This window comes from Humulus lupulus, chromosome 6 (assembly GCF_963169125.1).
Source record: "Humulus lupulus chromosome 6, drHumLupu1.1, whole genome shotgun sequence".
Taxonomy (NCBI): domain Eukaryota; kingdom Viridiplantae; phylum Streptophyta; class Magnoliopsida; order Rosales; family Cannabaceae; genus Humulus; species Humulus lupulus.
In genome coordinates, this window is record NC_084798.1 from 34,081,378 (window position 1) to 34,099,901 (window position 18,524).

The 18,524-nt window shown below is 38.3% G+C and overlaps 2 protein-coding genes across 2 annotated transcripts; both read left to right on the forward strand.

Annotated features, from left to right (window-relative positions):
• Nucleotides 1-7,160: 7,160 nt before the first annotated feature.
• On the forward strand, nucleotides 7,161-9,713 carry LOC133784954 (uncharacterized). The gene has a single exon (XM_062224217.1). It carries the CDS (start codon nucleotides 7,161-7,163, stop codon nucleotides 9,711-9,713), a length of 2,553 nt encoding a protein of 850 aa, XP_062080201.1.
• Nucleotides 9,714-12,873: 3,160 nt separating this feature from the next.
• On the forward strand, nucleotides 12,874-14,313 carry LOC133784955 (uncharacterized). Its single transcript, XM_062224218.1, has one exon. The coding sequence runs from the start codon at nucleotides 12,874-12,876 to the stop codon at nucleotides 14,311-14,313; it is 1,440 nt and encodes a 479-aa protein (XP_062080202.1).
• Nucleotides 14,314-18,524: the final 4,211 nt, after the last annotated feature.

Here is an 18,524-nt window from a genome sequence, read left to right on the forward strand (position 1 = left end):
AGAATTTCTTTTTTTCAATCAACAAATTTAAGAATTTTTTTTCTAGAAAAATTAAAACTTAAATGTAGTATAATTTTTTTAAATTTAAGATAATTGTAAATATCTTAAAAAGTAAAAATATTAAACAAAACGTCTCTTATCAAATTTGTAGAAAACATCTTTCTTCCATTTTTTTTCGTTTCTATTTTATCTTATAAAATATTTCCTTACTAAAACCAGGCTTAATGTTGTCGAGATTTGTTCAGAGAGCCAATAACATATATAATGCATACTTCTCTTTATTGGCTACAATTAATATTGCTTTCTCTTTGTATTTTTCATTTTATCAAACCTCGGATTCATTGAACACAAAAGAGGGGAATCAAAACAACAGCAAAACAACAAACTACATGCAGTGTTCGGAGGGATATATACTAGTCACACAGCAACATCACGGGCTTCTTTGTAAGGACTTACAAAGGTGCACCAATTGAATCCAAATCTCTGGGCCACATTGAAAGCCAGGGACACCATATTCTCAGCTTTAAACCTAATGCTCGTTTTTCATAATGGAAAGAAATGGTTTGTTTTTCTTTATTGCCCTCTCTTATCACGTGTGTTGTCAGTTAATATATAAATGAGGGGACATGTAGAAACGTGTTAAATATGGAATATTTAGTCTCACCAACCAAACTATCAAACAATTAGTCTCTTTTTCTCCTATAAATACCAGTGGCCTCTCCTCCTTCACTCACCATTCTACACTCTCCACATCCTTCACTGTCTCACACATTCCCTCTCTCATTCACTCACTCCTCTCTCTCGATATGAAGAAGTTTGTTTCGATAATGCTAGTGGTCACGATGGTTGTTGGGTGCTTTGGTCGAATGCAACTCAATAATATTGTGAATTTGAATGATGCGAATCGGTGTATGGTGTATGGTGAATATTGTCACTGGGCCCAAGCCAAAGTATGTTGTGAAGGGCTTAAATGTGAAGGCGAAGCAATCGGTGAGAATCGAAGATGTGTTCATATGTCTCATTGTGCTCAACTTGGTCAGAATTGCGGTGGTCCTGGACTATATCGAGAGTGTTGCTACCCAAATAAATGCTCTGATTTATATTACAGCGGAATATGCCAGGCACCAAGTTTGGCCTTGGAAGTTGTAGAAAACACTTCAACTTCAACTTAGTTGTACCATTATATAAAATATAAGAGGAAAGCTAGGTTGAACATATAATTCTTCCACCTTCCTATTATTTTGTTTGCTTTCTATTTCTTCTTGTTAAACCCTGTCTGTGGCTAGTGTCATTATGTATGAGGTGTATTTGTGATTTGGTCAGATTTGTATTTGTATTTGTATTTGTATTTTCTATTTATAATAGTTTAATTATTCTACCGGAGGGACACCACTTCCAAACCATCAAAAGGAGTGGGGGATAGGACACTACCCTTACATGTATGTCATTTAAAGTAACCTTCCAAAAAGTTTTTTTTAGTAACATTACATGACTCTCGGACAAGTGAACTAGAGAGCTATAATAACTTTATTAATTAAATGAAAAAAAAAATATCCTGTTGATCACATAGGGATCAGCCTCTTAAATATTAAGAAAACCCAAACAAAGATAACGCGTGAGCTGATATATTCACTAGACGAGGACACCACTCCACCTGAGCATATGCAAAACAGTAAGAGAAGATTATTAAAGGAGTCACTAATGTTCATTAATTGTACGGAGAGCCAATATCATATAACACTTTAAATTTGAGAAAGTCTTTTATATATGTGGACCCAGGAGATTATTAAAGGAGGTCGCAGATGAAAATGTTTATTACAATAATATATTGGTATTGATATATGGTGCACTCCCTGGCCAGGATGGTTGGTACTTGGTGAATACTATCGCTGCGTCCACTACAAAATATGCATTCGGCTAAAGACCTAGGCAACTTGAGAGAAACAAACATGAATTTAAGAATCACACAAACTATGCAAGGGTTTCGCTCCTAATAACCAAATGGACTAAATTAAATTAATAGACGTAAAAATTGTAGCAGGGAGGTACTACTTGTCTATATAATTACTAATAGTAGTTATATAAAATGATATAAAAATTAATTAATACCATTAATAATCATATAGTTTGTGTTAGTAATAACAGAGCAAAAACAAGAGAGAAGAAATTAGTATTATTTAATCTGTTTGCTTTACAAAAGAACGAAAAGAGTCCCTTAAATAAGGGCTAAGTACAGTAATAGATAATTAGTTACATTAACAGACAATTAGTTACAAGTGTGGTAAATAATATAACTAACTTTAATAGCCCCTGAAGATGGAGTGTACAAATTTCTAACACCCATTTTGGAGATGATGTTGTTAAATTGAGTCAGAAATAAGGCTTTAGTGAAGACATCATCGAGATTGTGTTGTAATGAAACATGAATCATTTTCAAGGTGGCATTAGAAACTTTTTCTCGGACTAAATGAAAGTTTTTCTCCACATGCATGTATGTTGTTCCGTTCATGGAAGACGAGATTTTCTAAAATATGTATTGAGCATTATTTTCACAATTAAGAATGGCAGGAAGGTCGTGTTGAATGTGAAAATATTTGAGGATGGCAAGAATCCGAATAACCTCACATGTGGCATTAGCCATTGCATGATACTCAGCTTCAGCAGAGAAACAAGAGATGGTTTGCTTCTTTTCTGATTCTTATGAGATCAAAGAATTGCTGAGAAAGACACAATAGCCTAATATTGATCTTCGAGTATCCACACAACTACAATTGGAATCAGCAAAATAAGCCCTCGCCAAGAGTACCTTTGAGGTATTGTAAGATCCTATGAACTGCAGTCAAATGAGGTTGTCAATGTTGTTCAAGAAACTGGCTTAAGCGATTAACTGCAAAGCTGATATTTGGCCTTGTGATGGTAAGAGTAGATGAGATTTCCAATAAGACACTTCTATACATTGAGGGATCTGAAAGTAGGGGTCCTTCATCTTTACTAAATTTGAGATTCGGTTCCATTGGTGTAGAAGATATTTTTGTACCGAGGTATCCAAAATCTTGAAGAAGTTGAAGCGTGAAGGGTTGTTGAGAGACTGAAATTCCATGTGTTGACCTGCCTACTTCAAGTCCATTAAAAAAATGTAAGGGACAAAGGCCCGTTAATTTAAATTTAGCATCAAGAGTTGTGATAAACTTAGCTAAAGTCGTGTCATTATTAATAGCAAGGATTATATCATCAACATAAATAAGAACAGTTAAGAATACACCTAATGTATGTGGAATGAAGAGTGAATGATCATATGGAGATTGTGTGAATCCTTTTTGTATCAAAGTGATGCTTAATTTTGCATATCATTGCCTAGAAACTCTTTTTAAAGCCATATAGACTCCTTTTTAGCTTGCAAACTAGATTAGTAGGCAAATTGATTTTGTATTTATAACCTTGAGGTTGTTTCATGTAAACATCCTCATTTAATTCAGCATGGAGAAATGCATTATTGATGTCCAATTAATGCGAATTCCATTGTTTTATGGTAGAAAGAGCAAAGAGAAATTTTAAAGTGTTGAACTTAGCAACAGGGGCATAAGTATAAAAAAAATCTTCTATGTCACCATTTGGTTTGTACTTGATCTTATAGATCCATTTACTACCTATAACTTGTTGATTGGGGAAGAGAAGTGACTATCCCCGCCATTTTGTTTTCTTCCAATGCATTGAGTTCATCAAGCATGGTCTGCTGCCATTCTAGATGGTGGCAAGCTTGAGAGAAATTTCTAGGTTCAGGAATGTTGTGAGCAACAAGGATAGCAGCTCCTAATGGAGATAATAACCTATCATAAGAGAGAAAGTTAGGAAGAGGGTAAGCTGTAGAATTAGAACTTGAGTAAAATCACAAATATAATCTTTTAGATAAGATGGTTTTTAATGAACTCTACCATTCCGTGTGTGGATAGTAGTTTGTGGTTGCAGAATGTTGAGATCATTGTCTGCAAGAAAGGCAAGATTGTTAGTAGGCAACATAGATGATTGGAAAAAATATCAATTGATCCGTGGCTTGTTTGGCCTTAAAAAGGATAGACATTTTCATATAAGGTAGTATCCCTAGAATAGAAAATCCAGTTGGTTTGGATATCCAACAAACAAAAAGCCTCATATTTTCAGAGTATCCTATATGAAAACACATGCTCTACAACGAGGTGAAAATTTATATCTTTTGTTATCCAAAGTTTAAGCATAAACAAGATAACCAAAATTGCAAAGATGATCATAAGAGGGTTGTTTATTGTGAATACCTTCAAAAGATGTCTTGTCTTTGAGCAATACAAAAGGAGTTCTATTGAGTAGATAAACAGTTGTCTTAACTATGTAACTCCAATAGGATAGAGGTAAAGATGATTGAAAAGCTAAAGCACATGCTACATTTAAGACGTGTTTGTGTTTTCTTTGTACTAATTAATTTTGCTATGGTCTATCAACACATGAGTTATAGTGTACCACTCATTTGCTAGCATAAAACAAAGTTAGAGAAAACTCTTTAGCATTGTGAGTCCGTGCAGATTTAATGTTAGTTTGATATTGAGTATTGGTGAAGGAAAAAATTGAATGATGGTAGGTGCATAGATTTGGCTTTGAGCACGTAAAGTGAAGTGTACCTAGGCTTATCATCTACTGTAGTTAAAATTTATTTATATCCTTTTATGGTAAAATGGATTAAATCAAAAAACAACAAGAGTAAAATAATTGATAGATACAAAAGGAGGCTTGTGTTGGTTTGCAAGATGATAGAGTGGACAATGAAAAGTAGAAGAATGATCAATATGAAAATGAAACTTTTTATTGATCTTATATTTGAGATGAGCAAGGACAGATGACCAAGGTGATTGTGCCAATGGTTCTTATCACATTTAGTATTACAAGAAATGATAGAAGTAGTAGTCTGATTATATTAAGCCTCTTGTTGGAGGTAGGGTACGTTGCCTTTCTTTTTAGCAATCCCAACTTTCGAAGTCATTGAAGTTCCCTGTAGGAAGCAAACATCAAATCTTAAAATCAGGGATGCATTAATTGAAACTGTGGCACAAAGAGATTATTATGGAGAGTAATATCAGGGTTTATATGGACAATGCCTATCAATTTGGACAATAGTGCCACTTGGAAGAGATGCATTTTTAGCATTAGTATGCTGGTAGAATGAAGAAAACCCTTTTTGATTATAACACACACGATGGGTGGTACCACTATTTATAATCCAATGACTGTGAGAGAAAGGAAAGGATTTACCAAAAAAAAATTTGTAGAAATTGATGCATCTTGTAAAAGCAACACATCAACAACCACTTGTGCAACCTTGTACAATTACTAATGATACTGCATTGTGACTCATTTCATCTAGAATATTCAGGTGTAACATTCTTGTTATATTGAATAGTGTGATGCAATATGTGTATAGTGTCCATTGGACCATTCTGTATTTGTAATACTTCAAATTCTCTATATATACAATCGCAGTAGCCATCATATTTGAGCTGCCATTTATACTCAATACAACCTATATACCTTTCTTTGTATTTCTTAAGTTGGTATCAAAACATCTCGGCCTCCGCCATGTTTGAAGCTCTGGTTGACTTTGCCTCCGCCAATGCCATTGCTACCACACCGGCGACTGCCGTTGTCGAGGCCCCTGTGGTCCGTGCCACCACTCTAGCTGCTCCCTTCAATCTAAACACCCTATCTCAGCATTTTGCCCTTAAACTTGATCGCCATAACTTTTCTCTCTGGAAGACGATTTTTCTCATCATCATTTGCGGTCACCACCTTGCTGGCTACATCGATGGCTCCTTACCCTGTCCCCCTGAGATGATTTATGATGCTTCCGCTCCTGCCTTTGGCCCTAGGCTTGCTTCGTCTCATCCTAACCCAGCTTTTGATACCTGGATAGTTCACAACGAGCTACTTATGGGTTCGCTTTAAGACTCCATGACGGAAGCAGTGGCTACTGAAGTTATGGGATGTCGGACTGCTGCTGATCTTTGGCGCTCTCTCGAGCTGCTCTACGGAGCTCACTTCAAGGCTCAAGAAGATGGCATTCACACTAAGATCCAAACTGCTCGAAAAGGGCGCAATCCATGGATGAGTACCTTCGGAAGATGCATGTGTGGGATGACATTCTCGCCCTTATAGGTAGTCCCTATCCCGAATCTCACTTTGTCACTAATGTTCTAAATGGCTTGTGTAAGTGTCCTACTTTGTTATTCTGTATTTTGGCAATTTCATGACTCATCTGTTAGTTTCTCTGTTCCATCTGTTTTGTGTATCTTGACAGTATTTTGGTTCATCTTCTGTTTTGCCAGTTGCATCTGGCTGTTGGACATTGTTTTAAATTGACTGTTTGCTTACGTGGCTTTGTTTGAGTATGACTGTATCATTAGGTTTCGAGTGTTTCAGTGGTAGCGGAGTTAATTAGTTTCTCTAACGATTTTTTGTTTTGAGCATGGCTGGGTTTTTGAGTTAGTTAGATCTTAGTTCTATATATATATATGGGTTAATTGTTTTTCTCAGTCGTGGATTATGTGGTATATGTTTTTCGTATAGTTTGTTTTTTGGTTATCTTTCTTTTACAGGTTGAAGAACTGAATCTTGAGAGGTTGTTCATCCATGGCTAGCTGTGATTGTTCATCAAGCTGAGTATTGGAAGAAAGCTGGATCTGCAAGAGTTCAAGTGTGAAGATTCAACTAGTTCAAGCTAAGGATTGTTGCAAGAGAGACAAGTATAGATGATTTACTGTGTTGATTGTAAATTGAGAGATACTGTGTAAAACTTGCAATTCATATCTTAGTGGATTTCTTTCTGGACTAGGTCCCAAGGATTAGCCATTACTTTGTGTAGTGGTGAACCTTGTAAAAATTTCTTGGTGTGAACTTTTACTTGTTCTTGGTTATTTCTTTAAATCTTGTTTTTAATTCGTCAAGATTGTAGATTCTTAGGTAGTATATCACCTTCAATTTGGTATCAGAGCTTTCGTAATTCTTGATTACTGTTTCCTGGGTGTTTTAGGTTGGGTGATTTGTTTGCCTTTGATTCTTTGTGTTCTGCTGATCCTCTTACCCTCTCTTAGTGTCTTCTTCGAGAGTTTCTGTTTCTTTTTCTTGTTGTGTTCACAGTCATGGATATGTTTAGAGAAGGCGGATCTACCACCAGACCTCCCATGCTTGAAGGGGCTAACTATCCTTATTGGAAAACAAAGATGAGAGCTTATCTTAAGTCTGTTGACGAACGAGTTTGGATGACTGTTTCTGAGGGATGGACTCCCCCAACTGAGAAAGTGGGAGATGTTGACATAGCTAAGGCTGCCAGCAAGTGGACGACTGAAGAAATTGAGAAGGCCAATTTTAACTCTAAAGCTCTCAATGCTATTTTCAATGTTGTTTCCACTAATCAGATGAAAGTGGTTGCCAATTGTGAGATTGCTAAGGAAGCATGGGATAAGTTGAAGATCAAGAATGAGGGTACTTCAGCTGTCAAGAAGTCGAGACTGAGATCTTTAGCCAGAGAATTCGAAAATCTTACCATGGATGAAGAAGATTCGATTGCTGATTTTCATGCTAAGTTGTGTGATATTTCGAATGAGTCCTATGCTCTGGGAGAGACCTACTCAAACGATAAGCTTGTAAGGAAGGTTCTTGGGTCTCTTCCAAGAAGATTCAAAGCCAAACTCACATCTATTGAGGAAGTGCATGATGTTGAAGATATGGACCTGGATGAACTGATTGGTTCCCTACAGAATTATGAATTAACCCTAAAAAGATGGAGTAAAGGTAAGAAAGGGAAAGACAAGGAGACTGAGAAGACTGGAGGTAGCCTGGCCTTTGTGTTAAAGGAAACTTGTGACCAAGAAGGAGAAACGTTTGATACTTTAACAGAAGAGAAAGTTGCTCTCCTTACTAGGAATTATGCAAAGTTTTTAAAAAAGAATATGAGGAAGAATTATTTTAACAACAAAGAGAATATCTTCAAGAAGAATTTTTCTACGAATCAGAAGACTAGTCAGACTCAAGACAACAAGAATAGAGGGATTCAGTGTAGAGAATGTGATGGGTTTGGACACATACAGGCTGAATGTGCTAACACTCAGAAAAGGAAGAAGAAGGCCCTTGTTACTACGTGGAGTGACAGTGAAGAAGAGAAAGATGGGAGTTGCAGTGAGTTTTCAGATCATGAGAAAAATGTCATTGCTTTTCTGGCTAAAGAAGAGGAAGTTGAAAATGAAGCTGGGGATAATGAGAGCAGCTGCTTTGAAGCTGATAGTCTTGATCAGCAAACTGCTTATGAGCAAATGTATCAACAGTGGTTGACTATGGTTCAAAAAGTTAAACTCCTTGAAGAAAGAAATTCCTCTCTTAATATGACCAACTCCAAGCTTGAAGCTGAGATAAAACACTTGACCGAAGAACTAGAAAAGAAGGAAGAGAAGTTGTATGCTGTTCAAGCTGATCTCGTTCGAGCCAAAAAAACATTGGAATCAATTCCTCCAGGAACAGCAGCCTTAAATCATCAGCTTCATCTACAGAAACCCTATGGAGACAGGACATCTATTGGTTATAAGCTGTTATACAAAAAGGGAGACAACCTTACCATTGGTGATTCTCTTGGTTCAACTGCTGCAGACAAAACTCACACTGTTATTGATGATTCTGGCAGTCAGAGGAATAGATCTAACATCACAAAATCTCCTAATGAACAGAAGCAGAAGTTCATTCCTATTTGTCATTTCTGTAATCGTCGAGGACATATTAGGCCAAGATGTTATCTGCTTCAATCTTACCTTAGGAACTTGGTTGGGAGTCAAGTTAGTTCATCTAGATCATCTCTTGCTGAAAGAAAAGAGTATAAGGAGGTTTGGAGACCAAAGCTAACGGGAAGCTCTCAGGAAGATAAAGGTATTTCTGTTCTTGTAGCTCATACATCTCTTTCTGCTTTTAAGGATGATCAGTGGTACTTTGATAGCGGGTGTTCCAAGCACATGACTGGTAACAAACTGCTGCTGAATAACTACAAAGAAGGTACGGAAGGTCTGGTCACGTTTGGAGATGGTAACAAGGGAGCAATTCTTGGGAGAGGAGATCTTATGCTTAAAAATCTTCCTGTGGTCAAAGATGTGCTTTATGTTAAGGGACTGAAAGGAAATCTCTTAAGCATAAGTCAGCTGTGTGATGATCACTATATAGTGAATTTTTCCAAGTCCACTTGTCTTGTAAAGTCTACTGATGGGTGTTCTATCTTGTCTGGAACAAGGTCTAATGATAACTGCTACATGCTGGACAATACTGAAGTGTGCTCTAGAGTTACATTAGATAAGTATGACTTATGGCATTATAGACTTGGTCATCTGAACTACAGAGATTTAAGGAAGTTGGTCAAACTTAAAGCGGTGAGAGTGGTTCCTGATTTCAAAGTTAGCAGAGAACGTGTGTGTGGTCCTTGCCAACAAGGCAAACAAGTGAGATCTTCTCATCCCCCTATTAAGATGCTTCTCACAAATAGAGCTCTTGAGTTGTTACACATTGATTTGATGGGTCCTATGCAGACAGCGAGTCTCAATGGAAAAAGGTATGTGATGGTGTGTGTTGATGACTTCACTAGATATACCTGGGTTCAGTTTATTCGAGAGAAGTCAGATACCTTCGGAGTGTTTTCTGCCTTGTGCTTAAGAATTTGAAAATGCTTTATTCGCTGAATTTTGTGATCACATGGGCATTGCTCATGAATACTCTGCTCCAAAAAATCCACAGCAAAATGGCGTTGTAGAACGCAAGAACAGAACTCTTCAAGAAATGGCAAGAGTTATGCTGAATGCCAAAGGGATTTCTCAAAGATTTTGGGCAGAAGCTGTTAACACTGCATGCTACATAAGTAATCGTGTGCATCTCAGAACTGGAACTACTCAAACAGCTTATGAATTGTGGAAAGGTAAAACTCCCAATCTGAATTACTTGAAGATTTTTGGCTGTACCTGCTATATTTTGAATGATAGAGACTATCTTGGAAAATTTGACTCCAAGAGTGACAAAGGTATGTTTCTCGGATATTCTCCTAATAGTCGTGCTTATCGTGTGTTTAATAAACGAACTAACACTGTCATGGAGTCTGTCAATGTTCGTTTTGATGACACAGAGGATTTGTCTGATGATCTTGACAATGATGAGGATGGTTCAATATCTGCTTTAGTTCCTCATTCACAACTTCCCATGCCTAACATTTCCAGTTCACCCTCATCGCCTTCCTCTACTGATCATACTGAGCCATCTGGAGAATCTGAAGATGTGGTTGTTGATAGTCTAGCGTCTGAACAGTCAGTTGAATCTTCTCATCAACTTTCACCAGCCAGGTTGTACAAAAAGGGGCCTCCATCCTGGATTCAAAAAGCACACCCTCCTACTGTTGTCATTGGTGATCCTTCAGCTTCTATGGTTACCAGAAGAAAGGTTGCGAATGAAATCTCTCATATGTGTTATCTGTCTAACATTGAGCCAAAGAATGTCAAACAAGCTCTTTCTGATGAGCATTGGGTTGCAGCAATGCAAGAAGAACTTTTACAGTTTAAGAGAAATGAGGTATGGGATTTGGTGGACAGACCAGAAGGGAAGAATATTGTAGGGACCAAATGGATTTTCAAGAACAAATTGGATGAGTTTGGAACTGTTACAAGAAACAAGGCTCGTCTTGTGGCTCAAGGATACAAACAGGTTGAAGGAATTGATTTTGAAGAAAATTTTGCTCATGTTGCTCGCCTAGAATCAATTCGGTTACTTCTTGCTATAGCCTATCAGTTACAGATCAAACTTCATCAAATGGACGTGAAGAGTGCCTTTCTGAATGGATTACTTCAAGAGGAAGTCTATGTTGAGCAACCTCAGGGATTCATTGATCCTCATTTTCCACAACATGTTTACAAACTTAAGAAGGCCTTGTATGGTCTTAAACAAGCTCCAAGTGCCTGGTATGAAAAACTTACCTCTTATCTTCTCACACATGGTTTTATCAGGGGCAATGCTGATCAAACTCTTTTTATCAAACATCTTTCCAAAGGTATATTCATTGCTCAGATTTACGTGGATGATATCATTTTTGGTTCTACCTGTCCTACTGAAATCCCTAAATTTGTTGACATCATGAAAAATGAGTTTGAAATGAGTATGATTGGAGATTTAAGTTTCTTTCTAGGATTACAGATTCGTAAGTTAGATAATGGCATTTTTCTTTCCCAGAGCAAGTATGCTCTAAACATGTTGAAAAAATTTGGGCTGGACAATTCTAAACATGCTAAGACACCCATAGGTACCTCAACAAAGCTCTCCCGTGATGAATCTGGGAAACCTGTTGATCCAACTCTGTTCCGTAGTATGATAGGTAGCCTTCTCTATCTTACTGCTAGTCGCCCAGATCTTTGTTTCAGTGTTGGTCTGTGTGCTAGATATCAGTCTAATCCCACTGAGTCTCATTTTACTGCTGTTAAACGAATCATGAAATATGTTGCTGGTACCTTAGAGTTTGGCCTTTGGTATACGTGTGACACTAATATGTCTCTAGTTGGTTATAGTGATTCTGATTGGGCAGGGAGTCTAGATGATAGAAAGAGCACATCTGGTGGGTGTTTTTATCTTGGGAACAATCTTGTGTCTTGGTTGAGTAAAAAACAAAACTCCATTTCATTATCTACTGCTGAAGCAGAATATATAGCTGCTGGTAGTTGTTGTACTCAACTAATTTGGATGAACAAAATGCTTAGTGACTATGGCTTTCCCCAAGAAACTTTGACTATCTATTGTGATAGCACAAGTGCAATCAATATTTCTAAGAATCCTGTGCAACATTCCAGAACAAAACATATTGATATTCGTTATCATTTTATTCGAGACTTGGTTGAATCCAAAATTCTTATTTTCTCCCATGTTTCCATAGAGGCCCAATTAGTTGATTTATTTACTAAGCCACTGAGTTCACAGACTTTTGCTCATCTTAGAAAATGCATTGGAGTTTGTATGATTTGAGATAGTTTTGTCCAGAGTAGTTTTTTTTTCTCTAGTGGTTACATTGTCTTCTGAAGCAAGGTTGTTTTCTCTTGTTTGATTTCCAGTTTGTTTAGTTGAGCTCTTCATTCTTCTCAGCAGAAAAGGCTACCTTTGTTGGATGCAATGGGAAGAGCTATCTTGTGGTCCATTAGTCATTTAGTAGTTTGCTCCTTCTCATTTGGCTTTTCTGACTTAAGATGACGGCTACATCTCTGACAAAGAGTGAAAGCCTCTGCTGGTTCTCTTCAGAAAAACCCAGAGTGTTTTAAAAAAAAGGGGTCTTTCTTTCAAAAAAAAATTGTAAAAAAAAAATAAAAAAATGATTCAAATTCTTTTGAGGGAGTGAGCTTTTTAGCTCACATGAGAACACTTGCACACACTAAGGAAGAATTCTAGCTCAACATTCTGTTGAAATCTCTTTTTCAAAATCATCTTGCTTCGTTTGAAGATTTGTCTTTGCCACTCATTTTTTTTCTCTCTGGTCTTTACTATTTTTTTTCTTTCTTCTCCTGCTTTTTCTATTTTTTTTTTGTGTGTGGCTTTATCATTTTTGGCTCTGTGGAATCTTTTTTTTTTTTTTTTCTTTTGGATTTTTTGTCTTTTTTTTTACGTGTTCAATATTGGTTTTGTGATATATTGTTGTACAAGCTTCCTTTTTGTTTGTTGCCAAACATGGTCTTGGGGATTTTCCTTTATATACATAATGTTCATCCGTTTTGTTCCCTATTCTGCCCTATTTTGTTTCTCACATTGTGTCTAATCTCTTTTTCGTGTGTCTCAGCTCAGTCTCAAGTTTCTTCAAGTATAATGGCCGAGGCTCTTCCCGTCTCTTCGTCTGGTCCTCCAGCTCAGTCGTCTGTGTCTCAGCCTCCGTTCGCCTCTTCCTCGCCAGGTATTCCCTCTTCACCTTCCATTGTTCCATCTAGTTTGTTCCGTGGGACTCGGGTCAAGTCTGTTGCCCACAAGAAAAAATCCTCTCGTCTGTCCGCTCAGGCTTCTAGACGAGTTACTCGCGCCTCCATTAATCTTGGGTCTTCCTCTTCACCACCTCAGCCCACGTCTGACCCTGTACCTTCTCCTCCTCCTCGTAATAAGTCTAAGGTGTCTAGTGGTCCTCCTTCAGGACCTCCGCATTCCAAATCATCCTCGGCTGGTGGTGAGTCTGATCCTAACTCTGCCTATTTTTTTGTCAGTCGTTTTGCTGAAAAGAGGTTTAAAGATTTTGTGTCATTTCGTCGTTTGCATGTTGAAACTTCTGTTGTGTTAGAAGATTTCCCTAGGCTTCTTGCTCTTCTCGAGTCTCGTCATTGGGTTAACACTGTCTCTGGTCTTGTCATGCCTTCCCAGAATCTGGTCCGGGAATTTTATTCTAATATTGAAAAATCTTTGCTTGATGCTCAGCATCCAAATCGGTTTACTATATTTTGTAGGGGTAAGCGTGTTTCTTTTGCTCCATCCACTATTAGGGCTTTACTGAATATACCTTTGGTTACTGATGCTATCTATAATGCTGAGTATGCTCCTGATTTAAACCAAGTGGGTCGTGAGTTGACAGGTCAATCAGATTTTTGCTGGAATGAGGTTTCTAATGATTTTCCTACTCCATCTTTAACTAGCTTCTATCGTGTGTTGCTTAAGGTTGCTCTAACAAATTGGATTCCCAATTCTCATACTTCTACAGTCACTGCTGATATTGGGCGTTTTCTTTATGCTGTGGGCACTGGTGTTACCATAGATTTGTCTGTGCTAATCTTTGACAGGGTGTATCAAGCTTTTCTGACCAAGAGTCGTCGGTTGTTTCTTCCTTTTCCCTGCTTGGTTCACAAGGTTACATTGGCTGCTCATCCTAAGTTTACCTCACAAGATGTGTTCTTACCTCTTCCGGTTCTTGACAAGTCGTTTCAGCCTCTGTCCTCAAAGCCTGTTCCTCCTCCACAGCCTCTGAAATATCCTCTTTTGAAGGGTTTACCTCCTGCCTCTTGGAAATACAAGTTGTTTGAACTGCTTTACTCTCAGCAATCACAGTTAGACAGTCTTCAGAGTTCTTTGCTGCAATCTCAACAGCGTTCCAAGGCTTTTGAACGACGGGTTTTGGCTCAATTGGCTGGTCTTCGTCAGGTTGTTCAGACTTTTTCTCCTTCTGTTGTTCAGGGGGCTGGTTCAGTGCCTCAGTCTGCTCATTCTCCGGCTAATTCCCAGGGGGAGTTGTCTCCTACTGCATCTGATAAGGCTCCGGGTCCTGTCTAGGGGGAGTCTGCTCCTGCTTCTGCTGGTCCATCTGTCTCTGTTCCTACTCAATCCTCGTCTCCTCCGCGAAAGCTTATGCGTGGCAGACTTCGTCGGTCGGCTCGTTTATGATCATTGAGGGGGAGATTTGGGTGGTTTTTAAGTGTTTTGTTGTTTCGTTTATTTTGATGTTTTTATTTTCACCTTCAGCTTGGATTCAGATTACCTCTCGATCTTGGTTCAAATCGAGGCTCGGCCGTCTATCAAGTAGAAAGAACTTCAAGATGTGCTCCTACACTATGACAGCCGTCTTGAACGACTTTAAGCCTTACCCACTCCCAAGCTTCTCAGCTCCATCATTGCCAATAATGCCACCAAAGGTTACTCGTCTTTTCCTCCGAAGCGCCCTCTCCTGGCTCTTTTCCCTTTCAGGGTTGATTTTCTTCTCCTAGATGTGATCGTCGTCTCAGTCAACGCTCTCGAGGATGGGGTGGTAGAGGTCATGGCTCTAGACCCATTTGTCAAGTATGTGGGAAGTTGGGTCATACTTCTGTCGTTTGCTACAATCGCTTCAATGAGGCTTTTATGGGTTCAGATCCAAATCATACTTAGTCTCAACCACCTTCTCCTCACATGGCTTTTGTTGCATCTCCTGAGGTCATTGACAATGTTGATTGGTAAGCAGATAGTGTTGGGAAAAACTTATATTGGATCTTGTTTATTTTCATATAAATCATATATTAAACAAATTAATATATGACAACCTAGAAGATGTTTCTATAACTGAATTTAAACAGAAATAATGATAAGAACACTTGCATTATATGCAACGGAATGTATTAGTCTTTCTTTTAGTTTCTCTAACCCTTGAATCCTTTCTTTCGCAGAGTATCGCAAAGATACTGAACCAATCTTCAAATTTCTTCACAGTCTTCCAAAGTATCCTTAGAATCACCTAGACTAGAGTGGGAAATTCTCAACACATGAGATAGATACAAAGAGAAGACGAACAGAAGAGAATATTGAGGCTTAGAAAATGACTTATGCGGTAGAGAGAATCTAAAATCTAAAGCATCAAGAATAGATCTTATGATCTTCTCAGATTCGCCACTTAGATCATCTTTTCATCTCTCAAAACGTCTTATTTCAACTATCACTTAGAATTCATTTTATAGGCTCAATTAGATCATTTATTTAATTAAAAAATCAATAAAATAATAGATAATATCAGTCATTAGGTGTTCTGTTGAACCAAATATTGGAATTGATTCTGCATCATCTGCATGTAAGGGTCAAAAGTACAAGCTGCAGGTTGAACAAGCGGTTGTACAACCGATACTTCTTGCGCATGCTCCTCCGGAATCGTACCCTCCATATCCGCCTCATTATCCTCTTCGTCAACTTCATCTAATCGGGGTCTTTTATCAACAGCACGCTGCCAAGGTGGTGGTGCTTCTAAGGAAGGTAGTTCATAACCCATCACCCTATTCTTAGAAATTGCCGACATGGGTTTCCGAACGACATCACTTCCAAACATAACCACTCCATATGTTCGGCATAAATCTGTGATTAAGGAGCCATGACCTAATCCTCCCGTAGTGGTCAACATACTGATATCCTTCATACTTTTCCTAACAACTCGGCCTACATCAATTGTCATGCCAGTCATAATGGCATAAACCAACAACAACCTCTCCTTGTTGATATCCGACATATGAGTTGTCGGCATTAGTCTTGCACTCACAAAGTGCACCCAAGTCTGCGCCACATGATTCAATTGATAGCGCCATAGATATTTCGGCACACCACCAACAACGGTAAACCGAGCTCCCAGTATACTTAAAGTTTTCGCCACCTGTACCCAATTAATATTATCCCCATGAGCCCATTGATGATATTCATCATTCTCTTGTTCATATGTTGGCATATCATACAATACAACAATAGTGTCTATACCAACCAGAACTTGAACCCCTCGAACAAATACTTCGGTATTCTTCATCTCCACATAATTTGCATAAAATTCTAACACCACTGAAAAGTTTGCATGACTAACATCCTCTGAAGCAAACATAGCCAACCCCTTCTTTGAATTTCCCCCCTAATTTCTTCACAAGTCGAGAGTTAACATGGTGATCCGTATACTCAAAACCCCGCTCACTTATGACCTTCCTATTACGTATCCTTGTATAGCGCTCAAAAGCGACCTTACTTACGAATTTTGTAACATCATATTCTGGGGGTGGTTCGGGTTCCTTAGAAGTGGATGGCCTAGAAGAAGATGGTCTATTGGTGTTCCTAGAAGATGATGCCCTAGAAGGATTTCTCTTAGGCCCCATAATATTCTACAATAAATTGGACAGCACCTCCCCTGTTTTTTCAATATTCCCCCAAATTCCAAATGTCTTTACAAACAATGCAAACCAATTCACTACAATACTTCACTATCCCCACTATAATCTTCAATCAAAAATCCCTTCTTTGCCTTCTATATAAAGAAATTACCAACAAAAATTTGAATATTTGGAGAAACACTTACTTGAAAATGATAACTTCCTCTGGAACTCTCCAATTGCACCAAGTAATCATAAAATCACCACTCCAATTGATATAAATTGCAAATTTAGGGTTTGAAATTTTTTTGGGGATTAGGGATTTCAAAATCAAAATAGAAAATGGGAAAGAAAAAGAAACATGTGGATGAATTTATATGTGGATTCAAGATATAAGAGGGAGATTGAGAAGAAATTTCTGGGTAAAGAGAGGAATTTAGAGAGAAAATGGAGAGAAATGTGTTGTGGATTTTTTTCAAAAGGGAGAGAATGGCAAAAATGGAAGAAGGAAACCCCCTATATGCCTCGGACCCGCATACGCGTCGCGGCGCGCTCCTCCAAGCGCTGCGGCGCGCCCCAAATCCTCGTTTCTGGGAAATATCCAAGCGCCGAGGCCCTTCCCATATGCGCCGCAGCGCTTGCTGGAACCTAGCCTCCTTCTCTGTTTTTCGTCAAGGGCCGCGACTCTTGTTGCATGCGCCGCAACCCTTTCTTCAGACTGCAAAATCTTCATTCTTTTTAAATTTTCTTACTTTTTATAGTTTTCACGATTTCCACGGTTCTATTACATTCAAAAATACTAAAAACTAAAAAAAAAAAATAATAAGTCCAACCACAACTAAAAATAAAAACTAAAAATTGTTCATACTTTTACAAACTAACTGAACTGAAAATTAAAAATAAACATAGGAATGCCTCCTAAGAGCGCTGTCGTTAACGTCATTTAGCCGGACGCTGCTTTATTCTTCAGATCAAATCAATCCCAACTCGACCACGAACCTACATGTCTCCACCGGACCTTCCAAGTAATGCTTCAATCTCTGACCGTTCACCTTAAAATCTCCCGTCTTTTCACTATGAACTTGTACTGCACCATAAGGAAGTGAGAAGACTACCGTGTACGGTCCAGGCCATCGCGACTTCAATTTACCAGGAAAAAGTTTAAGCCTAGAATTAAAGAGAAAAACTTTATCCCCTGGTTGAAAATCCTTCCTTAATATTCTCTTATCATGAAAAGCCTTCAATTTCTCCTTATATATCTTCGCATTCTCATAGGCTTCATTTTGGAATTCCTCAAGTTCATTTAACTCCATTAGCCTATTCTGCCCCGCCATGAAGAGATCAACATTCAACTTTTTCACAGCCCAATAAGCTCTATGCTCCAGTTCCACCGGTAGAGGACAAGCCTTACCAAACACCAATCGATATGGTGACATACCAATTGGAGTTTTAAATGTCGTGCGATAAGCCCAAAGTGAATCATCGAGCTTCTTCGCCCAATCCTTCCTCGAAGCATTTACTGTCTTTTCCAAGATACCTTTTATTTCTCTATTCGATACTTCAGCCTGGCCATTTGCAATTGGGTGATAAAATAACGCCTTTCGATGATGAACACCATAGCGAGCACAAAGAGCCGTGAACCACTTATTGCAAAAAAGACTTCCCCGATCACTAATTATAGCTCTTGGAGTACCAAATCGAGTGAAGATATTTTTATGAAGGAATTTAATAACTTCCTTCCCATCACAAGTAGGAGTCGCTGCTGCTTCTACCCATTTAGAAACATAATCCATCGCAAGCAAAATATACTTGTTATCATACGATGATGGGAAAGGTCCCATAAAGTCTATCCCCCATACGTCAAATAGCTCAACTTCCAAAATACCAGTCATCGGCATT